The sequence below is a fragment of the Trematomus bernacchii genome, unplaced genomic scaffold, assembly GCF_902827165.1.
Source record: "Trematomus bernacchii unplaced genomic scaffold, fTreBer1.1, whole genome shotgun sequence".
Taxonomy (NCBI): domain Eukaryota; kingdom Metazoa; phylum Chordata; class Actinopteri; order Perciformes; family Nototheniidae; genus Trematomus; species Trematomus bernacchii.
Window position 1 is genome coordinate 2,406,384 of NW_022987608.1, and position 20,839 is coordinate 2,427,222.

The window sequence follows — 20,839 nt, forward strand, 5'->3', positions numbered from 1 at the left end:
AGTCTGCTCTCGCTCCAGACAGATTGGAGAAGTGATCTGACGCGGTGGAGAGGCCGCCTACAGGCTGAGTCACCGTGTCACACACTGCATCTGTCTCAGACTTTTTCCATAAACTCCTACGTATCAGTGTGTTCATCAGGAGAAAGTGGGCGACTGTTCTCCGGAGGGAATATTCTGCTTAGAATAAGTCAAGGTTACTCCCAAAACTACTGTTTTTTGACAAGTGAGAATTAGGTTTTTGGTACAGCTTGAAGGTGTTTTGAGGGTGGCTGATTTTCATTTTTTCAGTATTATTATCCATTTGGATTAATGGATTTCATCATCATCATCATCATCATAATTTATTCACAACTAAAAAAAATCATGAGACATAATGGAGACATGTGAAATGGGACACCTCAATAAGCTATAGGAAGCTTGAGCCCAGACAATAAGAACATAAAACGTAACATATTTTCTTTATATATCATTAATACATAAGGAATTGAGAGAGTTCACGCATTATTATGAAACATTACAACCCAAAAACATCCGACACCGCATTTCATCTGATATATTTGCTTAACAAGTGTCGCTTTAAGTGGGTTTCAGGCTCGAAAATGACATGCCCAAAACAAATGACTACAACTTCACTTCTAAAAGGGTTATATGAATAATTTCTTTTATCAAAGCAAGGTTACATCTGTGAGTTGGATGTAGAAGTGTCAGAATCAATATAGATTTTTCTCAGTCAGAGTAAATTCAGATGGAACATAGTAAAAAAAGGTAAATTCTTACCTCCGCCTACAAAAAACCCATTACTTATAGTGAAAACCACCCTTGGATGATGGGTTAGTAGACTAAAAGCTTTAGGAATCCAAACTGTAACATACAATAAGTACCCTGTATCAAGATTGAGGCAAAACAAGTTAAATTTGACCTTTTTAGAGAGGTTTAGCAAAAACAAGTTCCAGGCGGAATAGGCTTTCGGCACATTTGGGTATATCTGGTTCCATCAGTGCCATTTGACCTTTTTCAGGGACCAGACTATAAAAATGATGTATTACATTGAATTATCACCATAGGTATTCATTCCATTCAAAGAAAAAAAATTTAAATTAAAAAAATTAATAAAAAATTAAAATATTAAAAAAATACTTTTTTTTTTTTTTGAATTTGTGAAAATAAAAAAGACCCGCCGAGGGGGGCTTTGGGGCTTAACAGGCAGACAAAGATACACAATTTCTTTTTAATAGATTTTATAGATAGAATAAGATTGTTTTGCCTATTAGCAAATACACCGTTGAAGTCAGTAAATATGAAGTAAAAGCCAATATCATGTATGTTGTTGTGTCCCTGGGAAAGACACTTCACCCCAGGTTGCTCCTGTAGAGATTGCCCATAGTGAGTATGTAAGTCACTTTAGATAAGAAGTGACATGTAATGTTGATTTCTATTATCAAATCAGTATCAATCACAAAGGAAAACACGTAAAAAACAAGTAAAAGTGCTGCACGTCACACAGTATTATCACTAACCTTTGCCATCACTGCGGTGTGGAATGTTAAAGCATTGCACAATATGATATAGCCTGATTTTAATACAGTCTATGGATTTAGCGTATGCTCTGTAACAGGTATGTGACCAAATGACCTCTCGTGAATGAAGTCACAATCAGGGTACTTTGCACAGGAGAGGTGGAAGTGAAAACGCAGCAGAGCTGAGTCAGGTCGTCTAGAACGGGTTACGTCTAACCCAGACATAACAAACACACGACTGCAGGCACGCGCTCACATCAAAAGGTGAGACTCATTGTTAACATAATTACACTTTTGAGGTGTTAGGTGTGACAGATTTACACAGATGTGACGTTAGCATGTTGTAAGTGAGTCCAGCTTGAGTTTGTTTTATGATAATAATCTTTATTGTGAGCAGGAAGATATAAATGAGGAACTTATGGAGTTTGCCTTTCGATGAGAGCATTCAGGATGCCTACAAGCGGCCATGTTCAATATAAAAATGTTTTTTCATATCGTAGAAATACGACATGGTTGCAGGAGTGTCTCACTGAGTGGACAGCCACTCATGAAGGTAAACATAATACTGGTTGTTAAAACATTAGACAATCACAACAGGAGAACGTTCATATTGTCACAACATGTATTTAATCCCTTTAGTTACTTTGCAGATGTGGATGAATGATGTGAAATATAATCAAGTGTTAAATCAGACTTTAGTTCCACCTGGAGTAAATCCACAAGCTACCCTGCAGTATACAAAGTCATTCAAACTAGCTGCACCTTTACCAGCTTTAAGAACACTTTAATGATCAATCATTATAAAACATATCATATATATTATTCTGAAATGGACCAATCTGCACAATGACTACTTTTACTTTTACTTTAAGTATATTTTGATGCTAATACCTTTGTACTTTTACTTGAGTAACATTTTGAATGCAGAGCTTTTACTTGTATCATCCTTCACTCTGGTACTTCTACTTCTACTAGTACACGATCTGAGTACTTCTGGTACTTCTACTTCTACTAGTACACGATCTGAGTACTTCTCCCACCTATTTTCACATCTATAATTATTGAATGTTGAGTACAGCACACAACCATTTTCCCACCACCATCAGATCTTTCTGTGTGTTTCTGAGCTCCACTAGGTGGTGACGTGTTCGCCAACAAAGTCCTGTATGATGCGTCTGGATCTGGAAACTTGGAATGCATCGAGCTTCTTCTGCAGAACGGAGCCAACCTCAATGTAGCTTCGCCTGCCAGCTGCCCATCCACAGAGCTGTGAGGACTGATACCAATCATCCAGCATTACTCCCATGCATACATCTTAAGAATATCAGAGTTTTAGATGTCACCTATAATGCAAAATCCACTTTTTCATGTCTCTTCTACATCAACATGTGTCCCCTCTGTGTAAAGAGACTCTGAAAGTTTCAGGAACAAAGATTCTCTCTCTTTTTGTCCTGATCCATTTATATAAAAACCTGTCTGAAAATGAGCTGATCAGATTTTGTAACCATTAGCCAATCACCAACCAAGGTAACCCCCCCCCCCCCCACCTTATCACCTGAATCTCCTCCTAGAGCACCATTGACTTCTTTTTAACCAAATATCTCTCAGAGGGGCGTGGGGAGTGGCTCCTTATTTTCATCTAAAGTCACAGACAGAGAATCAGCACTTTTGAAACAGGGCTGAAACAGAGGGGATTATGGGATGCTGCAATGATCTGTTTGGTGTTTGGAGCCAAACACTTCAGAGACATGTTTTGTATATATCTGAGACCTGTAATATATTGATGAAAAATAGTATAATAGGGGACCTTTAATGTATATGATATAGTTACAGAAAGAAAGACATTCCTGGAGTCAAGTTGCCATTCCTCTCCTCTCACTTAGAGGCCAAGTTGATCAAACTGTGAAGTGTCTCTCTCTGCACCTCACAGCTCTGCCGTCACTCTGGTGATTTTCCACAAAGAGCCTTCTGTGTATCACTGCAGTTTCATCACTGAACAACACTGCAGCAAAACCACAATCTAATGAACATGTTTCCCGATGTCCTGTTTTCTGGTTTAAGCATTTGTTTTTCACTGTCTCTGGTTTTCACTCTCATGCTGTTTCCCTCCCTCCCCTCTCTCTGTCCTTCTCAGAAAATATTAAATTCCAAAACAGCTTGATTGGCACCAATGTAACAAGGACAATTGCAGAAAATCCTTCTTTTGTGTTTGTGTGTGTGTGTGTGTGTGTGTGTGTGTGTGTGTGTGTGTGTGTGTGTGTGTGTGTGTGTGTGTGTGTGTGTGTGTGTGAGAGAGACCCATGAAGAGCTGATGATATATATACGTGTCCAAATCAACTGTTTATCGTCACACATGTACACTGCACATAAGTGGTAATTCAGACTCTGCATTTAAGCCATCGTAGTATTTGGATGTACTATACTAACCCTCCATCATAGAATTATCAGAATCATGTGTGCCTTGCTCAAGGGCACCACGCCAGGTGAACTGGGACCTCTTCAAGTACCAGACCACACTCCATATTTTAGGTCTGTTCGGGACTTGAACCCTACTGCCGGACACAATACTATACTATACACTATATATTATTTACTATATACTATACTATACTATACTATACTATACTATACTATACTATACTATACTATTCTATACTATACTTTGCTTACTGTACTATACTAACCAGGTTGACTGATGACTGATATACTGTGTATATACTGTATATGTGTGTTTTTTAATTAGTTGAAAGCATTACTATTAAGTTTAAATACAAAATATGTATTGCTTTCAACTAACCTAATAAAGTTATGTGAAATCTTTTGACCTAATACATTTAATTAAAGTCAACATTTCAGTTTTTCAGTGCATACAACCCACCAATGAGCCAACAAAACAAAAACATTCAATAAACCACTTCCCAGATTTTTGTCTTTTTCCATTCTGTGAGTTTGTCTCTGTGTCGTGGCTCGCAGATGGTCGGTAACTTTGTAAGGAACTCTTGGACTACGTCGGTCAACATCTGTCCTGTCATCAAGCGAACCTGGAGAAGACGCCAGAGTGGGAGGAGATATCTGACAAACTGAGTAAAACTTTAAATCTGTCCAGGATGTTTAGCCATGGATAAGAATGTGTAACTGGAGGCTTGTTGTTATTTCTGTGTCTCCAGGCAGGCAGACATCTCTGCAGCACTTCAGTCGACTTCTAATCAGAGGTCACATGACCCTCGGGATGCTGAATGACCCTGAATCTTGCTTTCCATTATCCTCCGAGACTAAATAGCTACCTGACCTACAGAGAGAACGACCTCTAGGGCCGCCTCTCCTCTACGTGAAACACTTTTTATCTATACCTGTGTGATGGAAACACTCATCAAGAGTCACTTTTCTCAAAATATATTAAATGGGAATGCATTTTCTCTGAAGGCCTACCACTTATTTTAAGTGTCAGAAAAAAATATTACTTCCTATGCTTGAAAAGTTAAATGTTTTCTCTCTTTATTGAGTCTTCTTATTTTGCATTGACATAGCACATTCTGTCTTTGTTAAAAGGCGATTGATTAAGGGCCATGATGGATTACAATTCTTTTTTAATTAAGGTGTTAGGAAAATATCCTGTGTGTCCTTTCACAAAGAAAGTACTTTGTGAAAGGACACACATGGCTTTCATTTACTTGTTGGATTGATCTGTCTGGAAACATCTTTAAATCTGTCCAATAGCAGGTTTTTATTTGATGTTTTACAGACAGTTAGTGACAGTTTTTACAAAAAAAAACCTTATCATTAAGAAAAAGACGAATGAAATAGGTGTGTAATATAGCATATGCTATCATTTCAATAAACGTATGTGTTTCTTTATTTTTTGAACCCTAATGTCAATGTGTCAGTGTGAATTTCAAATACCAGGCTGTTCACCCATGTCCCATCTACCTTGTTTACCTTGACTTTTTTACGCATAAGAGCTTACCCGGGTAACCTAAAAAGTGCAGACTAAAAGAAAGTGTTCATAAAATGTCTGCAAGAGAGCAACGAAACAGCTGGTCATTCGGATAGGGCCTTAAATGCACTTTCCACTCACACAGGTGTTTTCACTTCATGCTTATTAGACCTCAGCTCAAAGAGAATATAGGCAGGGAACTCGGCAACCAATCAGAACCATTTAGAGGTGAGACGTCCCGCCTTAACAGGTGCAATCAGACGCAGTCCTGAGAAGAAGTCTAATTAGGAGGTTAAGTGAAAACACCTCACTTTGTACTGGCTATACGTGATCATATTGTCTATAATCAATAAGGCCTTCTACAAAGTATTGTCCCATATGTATAAGAAGTTATTTAGCAATAAATCATTTTTGTTAAACAAATACTGGAACAACTGTGGTGTTTTTACTTTAAAAGCAGTTTAGGGTTTTTGTGCTCTTATTCCATGCTGGGTCTGGCTGTGTCTAACAACAACTATCACTCAACAGCAGATTAGCACAACAGAAATATGAGCTGTTTAAAGCCCTTAATAATATCAGCAGAACTCCTGTTATTGTATTATGATCTCTGTGCCAGATTGAAGGATCTGTGATGATAGTGATGGTGGGGCAGTAATGCATTTGCATGTGAAAGTGTTGATGTATTTAAGAGACATATAACCTCACAGCAGAAAGGTTTGCATTCTCTAAATACAAGTTGAGTAAATTGGCACTCAACCAGACATAAAAAGGGGAACATGTGACAGATTTAATCCTGAAGTCAAGCTTATTTACATCACAAATTCTGTAATGCAACACAGGTCATAATTCTCCCACTGTTATCCATTTGAAGCATCAAATAAAGTCGAAGCATTTAAACAACAGTCAACCACCATGCTAGCAGTTCTCTGAAGCCTGCTTGAAGCTAAATGCTAGTGACATCATTTTCACATCTCTGTCTATGAAGATGCTAACATGCTCACGTTAAGTAGGTGCAATGTTCACAACGTTTACCATCTTAGTCTAGTGTGTTAGCATGCTAACATTTGCTAATTAACACTAATGTAATGTGTAGTGACAGGCCATCGTCCAACCCAGTCTCACGGCATTTCGTGTTATAACCACGAAATTAATTTAATCTATTGATTTGTGTTCACCAACATGATTTTTGATGTGTTTTCGTGTCACACAGAACGATTTTAAAAGCAATGTATTTCTATTGGTAGTATATTTCGTGCCTGCACCACGTCTTTTTGTCCGGTTGGGTCTTGGAATACCAGAAGCTGGTCTTACTCAATATCTTACCCTAAGCCTAACCCTAACCCTTTTATTTTAAATTGTATGATGTCGGAGTTTTTTTGCCGTCCGCGAGGAAAATAAATGGGGCTCAGAGCCTCAGATTACTGAAATCTGTATTTAAAAAAAAAATGTTTCCTTCGAATTTGTTATTATTTGGTGCAGGCACGAAACATACTACCAATAGAAATACATTGAAATCGTTCTGTCAGAATACTGAAATCTGTATTTTTTGTAATCTCTTTTTCCTTCTAAGTTGTTATTATTTACATTGCTTTTAAAATCGTTCTGTGTGACACGAAAATCGTGTTGGTGAACACGAATCAATAGATTAATTTCGTGACTATAACACGAAATGCCGTGAGACTGTGTTGCATCGTCAAACTGCTAGCTAGGCTAAAAACCCTAGAAGCTGAATTAATGTATATTACTGGAGCTTAGGGCCTTATTTGAGTTTTGATGGTGACTCTCATGTCAAAATCTACTAAGTTAACAGAAAGCTAACAAGTTAGAGGGTAGGAAGAAGAAAGAACCAAAAAAAAAAAAAACGTACATATCTCAGCCCAAACCTTAATCCTAAAGTAACAAAACATAAATAAACCCTTCAACCCTAGCTATCTTCTTTGTTTCATCCTCTAAATGTATATCCGGCAGTTTTAAAATCATCCAGATCAACTGACAACAACAACAACAACAGAAGATATACAATTGAGTATTTGGGTGATAGCTTATCTCTGTTTATCGTTTTATAGCTCTCTTCTGTTGTGTCCAGTTGTTCTTTTTTGGCCCTGAACAAAGCCACTCATGCTGTGGTGACAGACAGCTACGTTGACAGGCCACAGTATCTGAGCTCACATGCTTTTTGTGGCTCTCAAAGCAGTGCCTCCTAAAAAAGACGCTGCATCATGGGGCCCACACTTTGGTACGTTCCCCTCTGATCCCTCTCTTAAGGCCAGAACGGCAGCTGGAGAGATTAGACAGGAGAGGAGAGGACACACACAACACACTCATAGCAGTACGAGAGGCCAGGATAGATCTGGTTCAGACCGGTTGGAGTACGTACTTCACCCAGAACCATTCACCTGAACTGGACCTCTTATGACCGTGGATAGCTAACTCACGTTGGACCTTTCGTTGGACTCTCTATCTCGTTCATTTTGGGATTCAGCCTGGTTAACGTAAAACTCTAGTGTTTCTGCGGTTCAAACGCTCCGGCCATGAGTTTTTTCGGGTACCGCAGAGAGTTGAGTAAGTACGAAGATGTCGATGAAGACGAGCTTCTGGCTTCCCTCAGCCCTGAAGAGCTGGCCGAGTTGGAAAAGGAGCTCGTGGACATCGATCCTGACGCCAACGTGCCCATAGGACTCAGACAGAAAGACCAGACGGACAAGACCCCGACGGGCACCTTCAGCAGAGAGGCCCTCATGAAGTATTGGGAAAATGAGACCCAGAGAATATTGGAAGACGAGATAGCTGGAGGAAGCCTCAAACCGGTCAGTATTGATGTTTAATTAGATTAGCTTGGCATTTCTACAATGTGCTAGTGGCCTAAACGGCTTGTTTGAAGGTGTATTAGATGGAAACCAAGACAAAATACTTTAAAAAGTTCAAAGTAAGTAGCAATTTAAAGGGGACATAAGAGGAAATTAATAACTTTCTTCCACTGTTTCTTCAAAAACCATATGCGATCATTTAGCTCAATAATATACATGTCTTTAAAGTGGACCCATCATGCTATATTTGAATAATATAGTGTAGGACCATACCTATATAAGGCATATTTATCCTTTTTTTTTTTCAAAATACCAAACAGATCATGCATTTTAGCCATGCCTCATTTTGCTCAATTTGCACTTTTTTAGCCCTGTTTTTGCAAGGGCTTATTCAGTGAGAACAGCACCATCTAGAGGCCTGGCATATGTACTACAGCGTCTCCAGCGCTTTCGAACGGCAATGGCCGTGGCTGTCTCCTCCTGATTGGTGGAGTTGGCCCAATAGCCGTAGCGCCACCGTCCTGACGTCAGGACAGTGTTCAAATCTGGATCAGTTTTTATCAGATCCGTTGCAGCCCCTTTTTTAGAGATTTGGGAATGGAGGAAAATAGAGAGGGTTGTGTTTTCTGACACTTGGTGAGTTCCCTGGAACACCGGGGACACATATTCATGTATAAAAGACGTACAAAAGTGCATTTTGCATGATAGGTCCCCTTTAAGAAAACTAAAAGGTACAGCTTTGCATTTGAAACACTAACAAAATGTGATCAAAATACAGGATGAAGAACAAGAGGAGTGTGTGACAGAAGAAAACAGCGGGGAAGAGGATGAAAAAGATGTTGAAAACGAGAAAGAAGACAAGAAGGAGAAGGAAGAGGAAGAAGAGGAGGAGCCGGATGAAGAAGAAGAAGAAGAAGAAAGTGAGGAAGAGGAAGAAGCTGTAACAGAGGAGGAGGAAGAAGATGAGGAGGAGGAGGAGGAGGAGGAAGAAGAAGATGAAGAGGAGGAGAAGGAACAGAATAACAAATCTGAGCCTGAACCCTCAAAGGATTTTGGGGCGCTGAGTTCAGCCCCAATGCTACTGAGGCCACAGAGGGCGGAGCCTATTAGACTGACTCCTCCCCCTCCACCTGCCGACCCCAATGCCACCGGAAACCCCACCGTTGTTGACGAAGCTCTTCAACAAGCTTTGAACAACAGCCCTGAACTCACGGAGGTCAATCTCAACAACATTGATGATATCTCTCAGGTACGAATGCAGACAGGAGAAATTCACTGATGTAAACAAACGAAAATCAAAGAAATAAGACAGAAATTAACTAAAAAAATATAAATTCCGCTAGTGTTACGCAGGGAGTGATCCAAGTCTTGTTTCGTAAATATATTTGTTGATCCAATATCCTCCAAAAGTACAATTATCACGTTTCCAATCATTAATTGCCCTGTGCCTTTTCTATGGCATGCTTGTTTCACCTTGGTAAAAAAAACATTTGCCTGTACTGGTGCGCTAATCCCACCAACACCTGTCTCCAATATGTAAACAATAACAGCAAGAAAACAAATCTCGAACCATTAAATTACATAAAGCAATAAATAGCTACAACAAAACCTTCAACATTTCCCATGATCCCCTGTTTCCAACATAGCTTTGAGATTTAAAGTGTATGTTGAGCTTCCTAGCATCCTGGTCTTTGCTGTTGGGTAACGTTTGGTTGTACACCAGCTTATTTTTAGAACCGGGCATTTTGTCATGGTTGTGTAACCGATAGCATAGTTACATCTTTGGCAAAGCCCACATATTATGATTGGAAAATTACCAAAATAATGGCGTCCACAGCTTTGACAAGGAGTCTGTTTTCAGTAAGATCTGGAGGTTTGAATGCTGGTCAGAGATGGCAAAAGTACACACATCCTTTACTCAAGTAGAAGTACAGATACTTGTGTTTAAAAATACTCTGGTAAAAGTAGAAGGACTGAGTAAACTTCTTTACTCAAGTTAAAGTAAAGAGGGCTTTGAAATGTACTTAAGTAAAAAGTACCCATAACTAGCAGCTGTTTTAAAGAGTACCTGACCTCCCTTTATATTAATAGAACAATAATGTCATTGTTAGCTAATGAATGTTTCCATGCTGAACAACGGCAACATGACAACGTTTTCATTGGTCCCTCTTCTTTAGAGAAGACCAGGAAATGATGGATACACGGATCGTGTTCAAATCAATAGGCACGCAATGACTCTAAATAATAATGATCACGCCACCAAACACACATTCAAACTAAAGGAACCAGCCTGTTTGGGAAATGTGAGAAGTAGAAAGTACAGGTATTTGTGTTCAAAATGTAAGAAGTAGAAAGTACAGGTATTTGTGTTCAAAATGTAAGAAGTAGAAAGTACAGGTATTTGGGTTCAACATGTAAGAAGTAGAAAGTACAGGTATTTGTGTTCAACATGTAAGAAGTAGAAAGTACAGGTATTTGGGTTCAACATGTAAGAAGTAGAAAGTACAGGTATTTGGGTTCAACATGTAAGAAGTAGAAAGTACAGGTATTTGAGTTCAACATGTAAGAAGTAGAAAGTACAGGTATTTGAGTTCAACATGTAAGAAGTAGAAAGTACAGGTATTTGGGTTCAACATGTAAGAAGTAGAAAGTACAGGTATTTGAGTTCAACATGTAAGAAGTAGAAAGTACAGGTATTTGGGTTCAACATGTAAGAAGTAGAAAGTACAGGTATTTGTGTTCAACATGTAAGAAATAAAAGTAAAAAGTAGTCAGAAAAATAAGTAGTGGAGTAAAGTACTGATACCAGAAAAATGTTCTTAAGTACAGTAACGAAGTATTTGTACTCCACTACTTCCCACCTCTGATGCTGGTCAAGTAATAAGAATTTCGCAATAGCCCTAACACTATCAATTTATCAATTTTTCAAAGCTCCTTGTTTCAAATTGTCCTACAGTATAGGAAATATTTTTCTTGCAAAGAACTTTGATGATACTCTTTTTATACTTTTTAGGAAACCCTTATCCGATTTGCTGAAGCGCTGAGGTCCAACACACACGTCCGGGTCTTCAGTCTGGCGAACACTCACGCTGATGACCCTGCGGCTCTGGCCATTGCTAAGATGTTGAGGGAGAACTCGTCCATCACCAGTCTGAATATAGAGTCCAACTATGTGACTGGGAAGGGCGTGATGGCACTGGTTCAAGCTCTTCCTGGGAACAACACCCTGACCGAGCTTCGCTTCCACAATCAGAGACACATGTGTGGAGGACAGGTCTGTTCACCTTTACCTCCCATTTTGTCTCAATATAACAAGCAGTTTAGGGAGTAACAGATTACATGTAAAGGGATTAATTCCAATGTTATCAATAAAGATCAATATATTATAGGTAGGCCTGGAGGAAGGATCTGAAATTACAGGAAAATTATGATATGCACAACCAAAAACAACTATAAATGTGTCGAACTTGTGACACTTTTACTACATTCTTAATGCAATATGTGGACAACTGATTTGTTAAAGCAAAAATACAGTTTGCTTTAAATCCATGAACTATACCATAACATGTACATGCACTAAAACAGTTTTTGTCAGCTCTACTATTCTATAGCCTAAATTTAAGAGTTTCTTATTTTTTCTAAGGTTGCATTGTTCTGTTGTCTTACACAAAATACACTGAAGTAAAAAACATCTTATTCATATTTATTTCTCTTTAAATAATTTGCATTGATGTTGAGGTAAACCAAAAGTAACGGAAAGTAATCAGGTTACATTACTTTTATATTGTGCTACTCAGATTACGTTACTGAATACATTACCCTTACAGGTAACTAGTAGTTGTAATGGAATACATGTTTTAAAGGTCACCTATTATGCAAAATCCACTTTTTCGTGGCTTTTATACATAAACATGTTTCCACTCTGTGTAAAGAGAATCTGAAAGTTTCAGGAAAAAAGATTTGCTCACTTTTTGTCCTGATCCATTTATATAATGAAAAAAATGAGCTGATCAGATTTTGGCCACTTTATGATGTCATAACGATTTTTTTGGCTTGTGTAACCATTAGCCAATCACCAACCAAGGTAACCCCACCGCCCCCCCCCCCACATTATCACCTGAATCTCCTCCTAGAGCACCATTGTGTTCTTTTTAATCAAATATCCCTCAGAGGGGCGTGGGGAGGGGCTCCTTATTTTCATCTAAAGTAACAGACAGAGAATCAGCACTTTGGAAACAGGGCTGAAACAGAGGGGATTATGGGATGCTGCAATGATCTGTTTGGTGTTTGGAGCCAAACACTTCAGAGACACGTTTTGTATATATATATATATATCTGTGACTATAATATATTGATGAAAAACAGTATAATAGGGGACCTTTAAAGTAACCCTCCCAACCCTGATAACAACTCTTGCTTACTCAACCTTTGCCCCTCCAGGTAGAGATGGAGATGGTGAAGATACTGAGGGAAAACAACACCTTGATCAAGCTGGGATACCAGTTCAACCTCCCTGGTCCCAGGATGAGCATGACGGGGATCCTCACCAGGAACCAGGACCGCCAGAGGCAGAAACGTCTTCAGGAGCAGAGACTCCAGCAGCAGGGGGCGCCAGAGGGAGCCGGATACCCCAGAACCAACGCACTGGTATGTAGCTTTGTTTATTCCCATTTCGCCCCCAATCTATTCCCATTTCGCCCCTTTCCCATTTCGCCCCCTGTCCCATGCAGCCCCAACAACAGCCTCTGATTCGTCAACAGACTTCATGCAATGCTTCATGGGATGCATCATTAGATCTATAAACTCTAACCCTAACCATAACCCTACCCCTAAGACCCACGACCAAGCAAAACAAGTATAATTTCTTATGTGGCCTAATGTAAAAAAGGGGCGAAATGGGAAAGGGGCGAAGTGGCAATGGGGCGAGATGGGAAAGGGGCGAAATGGAGAAGGGGCGAAATGGGAATATTTAGGGGCGAATTGGGAAGGGCGAAACGGGAAGACACCATGTAGCTTTGCGATCACATTGTTGAAATAAGCCGGTTGTCGTGGCTTCCTTCATTAGGCACTTTCACACCGGAGTACTTTTCCCAGTATAGTTCCGATATAGTTCAGAAAATGTGCGTTCACACCAAAAAAGAAGCTGGGAGTCCCAGCAGCTTCTACTGAAGCCTTCCCCAACTCCGGGGACTTCCGGCCGGGGACTTCGGGTGGCAGTATACGCCGTGAAGTTGTTTGCGGCCTGCCAGTAAACCCAAAGCAGAAGAAGAAGAAGTGACGTCAGCGGCTTCATTTGCCTAATCCTCCCTCAGGGACTTATTCCGGTGTGAACGCGATCTGTACTTAGTTAATCAGAACTGAAGAGTTCTGATGAACTAAGTACTTGGTGTGAAAGCGCCTATTGTCTTTCTATCAAGCCACTATAGACGCCTTAATAAAGAGACATTTTTAACTCGTTTTCTTTCCTTTAATTGAAGAGTTGCTTGGCCTCCGATGGTTTGGATGATGTTATGCGATGTGTTTGCTCAAAATAAAATAACAAACTTTTACACATGCAACAAAGAAAAAAGGCCTTTACAATATTCAAAACAAATGGGCAAAACTTAAATAAAATAACACACAATTACTGTAGGTATCCTTTCTTTCTTGATAAGGCTTATATAACTTAATAACTTAAAGGGTAATTGGACGGTTAAAAACTGCTTCGACGGCGTCTTTCTAGCAGGTTGCCCATCACTGCCACTTTTTAGAGGAGGCACCGTGGGAATTGTAGTTTTTTATAGTGTGTTGACTACAGACGTCACAATTAGGTGGCCTTTCTTATAAAAACAAAAATACTGGCTCTAACACCGGTAAAACTTACATTTTAGGTACGTTTCCATTGACAGTGACAGAGGGCCAACTTTACAATCCCCGAATGTCAACAAGCGCTCCGGTCCCAGCTGTGTGTATCACTTTTTAATGTCCCCGTTGCCGTCGTGTTTTGAGCTTCTTGCAGCGCTTCATTTATGCAAAATCTTCGAGTAAACACAGCGCATGTTTCGTCAAATTTGTGAATGTTCCCTAAACATTTTTGGGCCTTTGAAGCGTATTTGCACCTGTTGGCCACTGTACATTTCAACCACTTTCAGCACATTAGCCTTTTTTAGTTATAAATACATTTCTAATAATCCATGTTCCTCTCTGTCTCTAGAAAGGAACCTCATCACCTTACAGCTCACCCAGAGCCTCTCCTTGGTCCTCACCCAAACTCAACCGCAGCGACCTGGTTAAAAAACAAACTCCTCCGCCTCCTCCACGACCTCCGCCTCCTCCTCCTCCTCCTCCACCTCCTCCTCCACTGCCACAGGAGAAGAAGAAACCCACCAGGATGATTGCGGAGGTCATCAAGGCACACGAGGCGGGCGGCAAGAAGGTGAAGAAGACGAAGGGTAAGAAAGGCAAGAAAGGGAAGGAGGAGACGAGCAGCATCCTGAAGGAGCTGAAGAACGCCCTGAGGCCAGTGATGGTGGAGCGGAGGGGGGAGGAGGGCAGCCGGCCGTCCACACCAATGAGGTCCGCCCACGACCAGCTGATGGAGTCCATCCGAAACAGAACCGGCGGCAGCCTGAAGCGGGTGAGTGGAGGACGTTTAAAGGTCACCTATTATGCAAAATCCACTTTTTCATGTCTCTTCTACATCTACATGTGTCCCCTCTTCTTCATGTCTCCTCTACATCAACATGTGTCCCCTCTGTGTAAAGAGACTCTGGAAGTTTCAGGAAAAAAGATTCTCTCTCTTTTTGTCCTGATCCATTTCTATAAAAACCTGTCTGAAAATGAGCTGATCAGATTTTGGCCACTTTATGATGTCATAACGATGTTTTGGCTTGTGTACCCATTAGCCAATCACCAACCAAGGTAACCCCCCCCCCCCACCTTATCACCTGAATCTCCTCCTAGAGCACCATTGTGTTCTTTTTAACCAAATCTCTCTCAGAGGGGCGTGGGGAGGGGCTCCTTATTTTCATCTAAAGTAACAGACACAGAATCAGCACTTTGGAAACAGGGCTGAAACAGAGGGGATTATGGGATGCTGCAATGATCTGTTTGGTGTTTCGAGCCAAACACTTCAGAGACATGTTTTGTATATATCTGAGACCTGTAATATATTGATGGAAAACAGTATCATAGGGGACCTTTAAATCATACTTGTCATCCGATGGTCATCTCCTGGTCCTTTTTTCAAACTCCAATCTTGTTATCGGTGGTAGTGTCCCCTTACTACTGTGTCGGATGGAAGAAGAATCAGAAACAGGTTTATTGCCAAGTATAAGTTTACACAAACGAGGGATTTGCCTTGGTGTATATGGTGCACATGTAAACACAGTCAAAGAAGATACATTGTAAGAAAAAGACAAAAAAATAAAATGATTATTACAAAAACCCATTATTAATTGGAGAGAAGAATCTAGATAATTATTTACATGAAATATAGATACCAAAAAAGTACGTACAGTATAATATGACACTCGAAAAAATAAATTAGAGTAACAATGAATTATGTACAGTATTGGCATGAAAAGTGGAATGGTGTGCAGATATAAAAAGAGGTAGCTTTGTATTCAAAAGTGAAGAAACTCGGAGGGTAGAGCAGGACTGACAGTATTGAAATTAACTGTCAGGGAATAATTTCCATAGATGTTTACCTTTTGCCCTCTGACGTAGATGACCAACCTTGGCCATCTGTTATCTCCCTCAAGGAGGGGGCTGCTTTAGCCATGTGTTGTTGTTGCCAGTTTATGACCGGGCAACTTTCGGTCAGAGATGGTTTATTGTTACGACCGGGCAACTTTCGGTCAGAGATGGTTTATTGTTATGAGGACATATGGAACGCTTCCTTCTCGGGGCTTGATGAACCCAAGGTGTGACATCTTCGAGGCCATAAGCGTCAACTGCAAGTCATTCAGTGTCCCCAGCTGTTTAGTCTATCTAGTGAAGAATGTTGATTACCCTCATCCAAACTGGTTAAAACCTCTACGAGAGGACGGTTTCTTCAGAATTGATTATGGCATCTCATCCGTGTGGTCAGATGCCATATGATATGTCTTGTGAATTCTCCGGCCGAAGCTCCAAATAAACGATCAGTGTTTGACATCAAAGCTCCAGCTCTCCATCGTGTCTCTCTTTGAGTCCTGACTCCAATTGCTTCAGAAGTTTCCCCCACATTAACAAGATATTGTTCGTATAGTGTGCATTCATGTAATGCATAGTGTCTACGAGCAGGTGATGCAAAACTGCATTACCCCTACAGGCAAACTGAAGCAGAGAGAAATGTAAATGAGAATTACACAGAGTCATGTTATGTTCTGGCTCTCGACTGTGGTATTATCACAATGCTTTTACAACATATAAATACAAAATATAGCCAATAATAATGTGGGGCAAGCCTTATAGAAAATAATGCATCTGAACTCTGTTACCTTGGTGAAGAGGGTGAAGTATTACCCTGGCTGAAGCTTTAGTAAAGCTTGTTATATTGTTGGAGTGGAAAATCAGCTCTGCCCTCAGATGCCGGGGTCTTCTGGCTGTGAAATTCCTGCCACTTAGAGAAGGTATTTATAGAAACCGTTCAGTGAAACGTTGATAAAGACAGATATGACACTTTACATGCACACACACACCAACAACACACATCCAACAAGAACTGCCCACACACACTTCATCTGTTTACCCCACTGAGGATTGCAGGAATTATAATATTAAAAACATTATGTTTAAAACAAAGTGGTTCCTCAAAAATCCACAAACAATAATAACAGCTTGAATGTCAATCAGCGGGTTACTGTACGTTAGCATAGCATAAAGACTGGAAACAGAGGGAAACAGCTAGCCTAGCATCTTCCAAATGTGACAAAAAATGTTCACAAACTTTCTCTGAAATGTACGGAAGACAATTAGGGCCACATAAATTCTTCTTAATGTCAGAATTATTTTTTGTCAGAATTAAAGAAAATAATTTACCTTTGGTCAGATCTAAAAATACAAAATGTCACATGTGGCCTTAATCCTCTTCCCTAAAAATGACTTGCAAGCTATTTATTTGTAAAAAATAATGACTTACACATTTTTGAGAAACTTTAACAAAATAATTAATTGAAAATGTCTCATTATTTTGAGATTAAGATTAATAACAAGATATTTTTTGATTACATTTGTCCTACATTAACAACTATAACATTTTTGTTAAAATGCTTAAAGATCTGTTAAAATAAAGATTTCACAGCTGAGGAAAGTTGGAGTCTGGCCAGTTTATACCACGGAGAAACCAGCCTAAACCCCATGAAAAGTGGACAATAAAACAGTGGTTTGAAAACCCATAATCATCTATTTTATTTCCTGTATGAAACTGACACAGCATTGATATTTTCCAGGTGGAAATCCAACATCACCTACGATAAAACAAGCAGACGTACAGTACAGAGGGCTGTTGGATGCCATGCTGCCGAATGATGACCCTGGAGGGATAGAAACACAAAATGGGATGCTAAGTAGGCAAAAACTGAATTCTTACTCATGAAAAAATATATATTTACTGGTAATTTGCACTGCAGTTATAACTTTACATGTTTTGTTTTTTTTACGTATTTACACATAGAAATGAAATAATGTACCTGTTTATTGATAAGCTTTCAAATTCAATGTTTTCTTGTAAAATTGTAAATATGTTGTTGGTTGAATTATGTATTCATTTCTTAATATAGCCATTTGGTGTTTACATTACTTCTTGTCAGTGTCTATTCTGTCTTCTTCTTTGGTTTCTGGATGAGGTCCATTTCAAAGAAAAGGGTCACGCTGTTATGTAGCAGAGTTTTTTCTTCTTCATTATCAGTGAGTCAGTTTACTGGTCAAGCAGCACTCATGCATATTCCCACTGAGACACACTCACAATACACCCACTCCTGTCAGAGCGCGTTAGAGCACGGCTTTTGCTGTGTTACTGTGTTTGAACAATTCACAAAGCATGACGAGTGAAGGGAGAGAATAGACACTCACTGCTATTAACACTGACAGAGATGAGACACAAATCACAAGATCACATTTGGAGCAGCTACTGGGTGACGCTACACTACATAATGAATAAAAACCAAGACTGTGACACTGTAGAAATATCTGTTTTAGGGCTAAATATACTTAAAGTCTGTCATCAGCACAGAAACTGAAGCATTGCTGTGGACGGAGGCATCGACAATGTTATATATTAGCCACCTATCCAAAAGGCTCACCTAAAAAAATCTGTTTGAGTTTATGTTTTATTAAAAAAAAAGTCCCCTGACATCAGACAGTGTTTTCTGAAGGGAAGGGAAGTCGCTTTATTCAACGTCACCAGACTCCTTTCACAAAAACAGTGTACCTGGTTTGTTAGTTGGGATTCACTTGAGTCACACAATTACAATAACTATCTTGTTGAGGCAACGGTATATCAGCAACTGTTGTGTTCTGCAAAGTAAAGATACTGTTTTTGAGAATAGAGCCTGCCTGCTATATCAACCCAGTCTCACGGCATTTCGTGTTATTAGTCACAAAATAAATTTAATCTATTGATTCGTGTTCACCAACACGATTTTCACATTTTTTTCGTGTCACACAGAACGATTTTAAATGCAATGTATTTCTATTGGTAGTATGTTTCGTGCCTGCAACACGTCTTTTGGTCCGGTCGGGTCTTGGAAGACCAGAAGCTGTGTGGTTCATAAAAACATGTTCTTACTCAATATCTTACCCTAAGCCTAACCCTATCCCTTTTATTTTAAATTGTATAATGTCTGAGTTTTTTTGCCGTCTGTGAGGAAAAGAAATGGCTCAGAGCCTCAGAATACTGAAATCTGTATTTTATGTCATCTTTTTTTCCTTCTAATTTGTTATTATTTGGTGCAGGCACAAAACATACTACCAATATAAATACATTGCTTCTAAAATCGTTCTGTGTCAGAATACTGAAATCTGTATTTTTTTAAATGTCTTTTTCCTTCTAATTTGTTATTATTTACATTGCTTTTTAAATCATTCTGTGTGACACGAAAAAAATGGCGAAATCGTGTTGGTGAACACGAATCAATAGATTAATTTCATGACTATAACACGAAATGTCGTGAGACTGTGTTGGCTATATAGAGACCTGTTATAGTTTACCATCACTTTTGACATCACTTGTCCTAAAGCAAGTGGTGAAAATATTATTAAAATAGTGCTGACTTTCTCTAAAGTGGCGATAATGTGTTTAGTTTCTGATGCTCCAAACTGATGGCTAGTGTAGGTCGTACATTAACTATTAATAAGTACCTCATACTTCAACAAATCTGAACCAAGAAGAAAGACATTTTAACCAAAAAACAGGTTGAAATGTTAAAATGAAAGTAGTCGGTACAGTAGGTAAAACTATTCTCGATTTATTCTGGATTGGTGGGATTAAATTTGAGATTTATTGATTGAATAGGGGTTAGGGTTTAGGTGTCAGGTTTTTAAGGAGAGACCAGGGGGTGAGAGATGATAGAGTCTGAAGGGTGTGAGCTATTAGCATCCTAATCCTGGTCGTGCTTTTGTTAATGTTTCTTTCAAGAGATCCTTAATCCACAGTGCAGCTGTTTAAAAACAACACGGTCAGGGGATCAAGGGTGGCAACAAGGAGGAAAATACAAATGACATAATAGTTAACCCTTTACCAAAATAAACCAGACCTCTTAGGAGAAACTTTACACTTACATAATCATTGGATGGTTTTAAAAGTGGGCAATTAGTAATGACAACATAGATATTTTGCTGGCTCACATGTTGATACTTTAAGTTCAGTCAGACAACTCACGTGTTTCTTAATATGTTTATTAGAAGCAGCGTATAGTTTGAGTTTGGCGTCTAGGCTCGGGCCTCATCACTCCACAGATTTTCAAAGAACATTGAGTGATGATTAGATAACTATCCCCCGAGCCTACAGGTGGAAGCTGGGGTGGAGGCTGGGGTGGTGGTGGGGCAGGCAAGCAGCAGCAACATGAAACACAGCAGCAGGAACATGAACGTAGCAATAGCAAGTGAACACAGCAGTGCAGCAGCAGCATGAGCGAGGCAGAGGCAGGAAGACCTGGCAGCTTAAATAGAGCGGCATGTTTAGGAGAAAGTGTTTGGTTGGTTGCAAGAGGGACGAGGTGTGTCACGTGTTAATGTATCATTGGTGCTCGAGTTGACTGCCTGAACTAGCTCGCAGGCTTTGCCCCATTTTTTATGTTAAATACCAATGGTGCAGTATACCCTCCACATACTGAAAAGCAGTTCTCAATGGCATTTCCACATCAGTTCAGTATGCACAATGCATTCCTCAGACTAAGTGTCCTAAGAATAAAAACTTCACTTACTCAAGCACAGCACTTTGTCATATCTGTCAAACTGTCAATAGGGATCCTTACACAAAATTCATGCATAAAATGGAGAGACTTCCTGCTTGTTAAATGGGGTCTCAGCACTCAGGGTGGTCAATTGTCCTCATTTACAATTCATGATGGAGGGTTTCTGCACTGTAGGGAAATGAAGTCATCATAACTGTTAAGTGT

General features: G+C 39.5%; 1 protein-coding gene across 1 annotated transcript; it reads left to right on the forward strand.

The window, feature by feature from the left end:
- Nucleotides 1-7,770: 7,770 nt before the first annotated feature.
- On the forward strand, nt 7,771-18,435 carry lmod2b (leiomodin 2 (cardiac) b). Its single transcript, XM_034131472.1, has 6 exons — nt 7,771-8,258; nt 9,037-9,507; nt 11,272-11,532; nt 12,699-12,905; nt 14,452-14,874; nt 17,672-18,435. Exons 1-6 carry the CDS (start codon nt 7,983-7,985, stop codon nt 17,696-17,698), a joined length of 1,665 nt encoding a protein of 554 aa, XP_033987363.1. The 5' UTR covers nt 7,771-7,982; the 3' UTR covers nt 17,699-18,435.
- The last annotated feature ends 2,404 nt before the right edge of the window (nt 18,436-20,839 follow it).

Bases quoted from the DNA above. Each gene is read 5' to 3' on its own strand.
- lmod2b (XM_034131472.1), top strand. From the start codon at position 7,983: ATGAGTTTTTTCGGGTACCGCAGAGAGTTGAGTAAGTACGAAGATGTC. The intron at 8,259-9,036 runs GTCAGTATTGAT...ATCAAAATACAG, and splicing joins CTGGAGGAAGCCTCAAACCG to GATGAAGAACAAGAGGAGTG. The intron at 12,906-14,451 runs GTATGTAGCTTT...CTCTGTCTCTAG, and splicing joins ACCCCAGAACCAACGCACTG to AAAGGAACCTCATCACCTTA.